The 2,045-nt window shown below is 44.9% G+C and overlaps 1 protein-coding gene across 1 annotated transcript; it reads right to left on the reverse strand.

Moving 5' to 3' along the window:
* Positions 1-223: 223 nt before the first annotated feature.
* Positions 224-1,825, reverse strand: LOC117932531 (UPF0481 protein At3g47200-like). Its single transcript, XM_034853804.1, has one exon. The coding sequence runs from the start codon at positions 1,823-1,825 to the stop codon at positions 224-226; it is 1,602 nt and encodes a 533-aa protein (XP_034709695.1).
* Between the last annotated feature and the right edge of the window lie 220 nt (positions 1,826-2,045).

The following is a 2,045-nucleotide window of genomic DNA, read 5'->3' on the forward strand; positions in this document are numbered from 1 at the left end:
CAAAATACACTAAAATAAGATCACAGCACACATTCCTTTTTTACTTGTTTTACACACGGAAAGGAAGATAGAAAATACGCTGAAAAAGGAAAAGAAACGAGACCAATGACTCTTTGCCTAATTTACTTTGCAACCATCAAAGGGTTATATGGAGGCCATGAATTTGGGCTAGGTAAAATGCAGAAGCACTCAATAGATAGCGAGAAAACAGGGCATGCATGCATCAACGAGGGAAGACTGAGAAGTAAGTCTGGACGGCAGTCAAGAAAAGGGCCAAAGCAGCACCAACCCAAGCTGGGATAGTCCAGGGGCCACCGAAGTAGGTCTCCAGGCATTGTTTCATCCACACTTTCAGTCTGCTGTTATAGTGACTTTTAAGGTGGTTCCGAATCTTGACTCTCACATCTTTGTAAGCATGAAAGTTTGATTCCAAGTCGGCGGACACTGTGTTGAAAAATTCAGCCACTTCTTCATGAGTGCCTAGATTGTTTTGGAGTAACCCGGCGGACTGCAGCTCCTTAACGTCATCAGCATGATCAATGAGGGAATCAAGGAAGCGAAGGTAAGAGATGAAGTCATGTTCGACGTTTGAGCTCATTTCATAGGCTATCAAGTTCCAGAACATAGCCTTGGTTGAGTTATCAATGGTGATGGGAGGAATTCTCAGGCATGCGGTGATCCCATTTGAACGGAAAGAAATGTCCCTCAAGTGACGTGTAGGACTGCGCTTGATGCGGATTCCAGCGGCCATAAGCTCCTTCACATTTCTAAATGATGCCATAACCTGGTCCTTCACATCTCCAACTGATCCCGGACCCTTCTTGCCAATTTCAGCCTTCGAAAGCGTTGTGCTAGAACGTTCATCGCCTAGGAAATTTCTTCGGTAGAGATCGAGGAGATGATGACATTTCGTCTTCGACTCTTCATCAGGTTTCGTCTTTGACTCTTCATCAGGTTTCGTCTTCGACTCTTCATCAGGTTTCGGCTCGATTGCCAGGAACAGGCGGCAGCAATAATTCTTCATTTTTGGCAGGAATGAGTACTCCTTCTCCTTTATACCAAAGAATTCTAGGAAGAATGACTCGTCGATCATGCCAAAGAATTCCTGGAATAGTACTGTCCAAGCTTCATTGGCCGATTCTGAGCCGCCCATCATCTTCATCAGCTCCTGTAGTAATTGATAGGGAAGTTGGTTCTCCAGCAGCAACGCATCCTGGTGCAGAAGGCTTAGATCCTGATATCTCATATCGAAATCTTCATGGTCACCACCTAAGCAAACACAAACAATGTAAGAGAGTAAAGCACACCCGTCCACCAGCATCATGATGGTTAATTCGTCATCCTTATATTTCTTTGTGGACTCCGCATCATAACAGCCCCTCAGCTTACTAATGCTATGGCTAATTGTGCCGTAAATTTCATCCACTGTCGAATGACATAATTGGATGTAGGCTTCTGCCAATTTAAGCTTGAGCGTTTCTCCATTCTCGAGTTTGGATTCGCCATGGTAGTAAGGACCCAAAGAAATGAGTTTTGGCGCATAGTAGTCTTCATCCTTGACATCTGCTCGCAACTTCTTTGGAACCTTGGGACATTGTAGCTTTGAACTTGACGGTAATGATGGAGATCGGCGAAATTTGGATTTTAAGTCAGCCAAGGTTCTCGAATGATCACTGCCATCCGCGGATTTTCCAAATTGTTCAGTAGCTACTTCCTGCTGCTCCACTGAAACCACCACCTCCTTCCCAGCCATTACTTCCTGCTGCTCCTCCACTAAAACCACCACCTCCTGCTCCACTGAAACCACATCCTCCTTCCCAGCCATTTAGTAGGAGAATGAGATAGCTAGCTAGCTGGAGATAGTACTACCAGTGTTTGAAAAATCGGAAACTGAAGTGGCTGGGGGATAGCTGACCTGGCATATTTAAAGTGGCTGCAGCTCGCCACGCCACTTTAAATATAAGTGCTGCAGCCAATTTAAATATGCCAGCTAGCTTACGTCAATTTAAAGTGGCTGCCAACTCAAGTGGGCTTCAAATTTATTT

This window comes from Vitis riparia, chromosome 15 (assembly GCF_004353265.1).
Source record: "Vitis riparia cultivar Riparia Gloire de Montpellier isolate 1030 chromosome 15, EGFV_Vit.rip_1.0, whole genome shotgun sequence".
NCBI classification, from domain to species: Eukaryota; Viridiplantae; Streptophyta; class Magnoliopsida; order Vitales; family Vitaceae; genus Vitis; species Vitis riparia.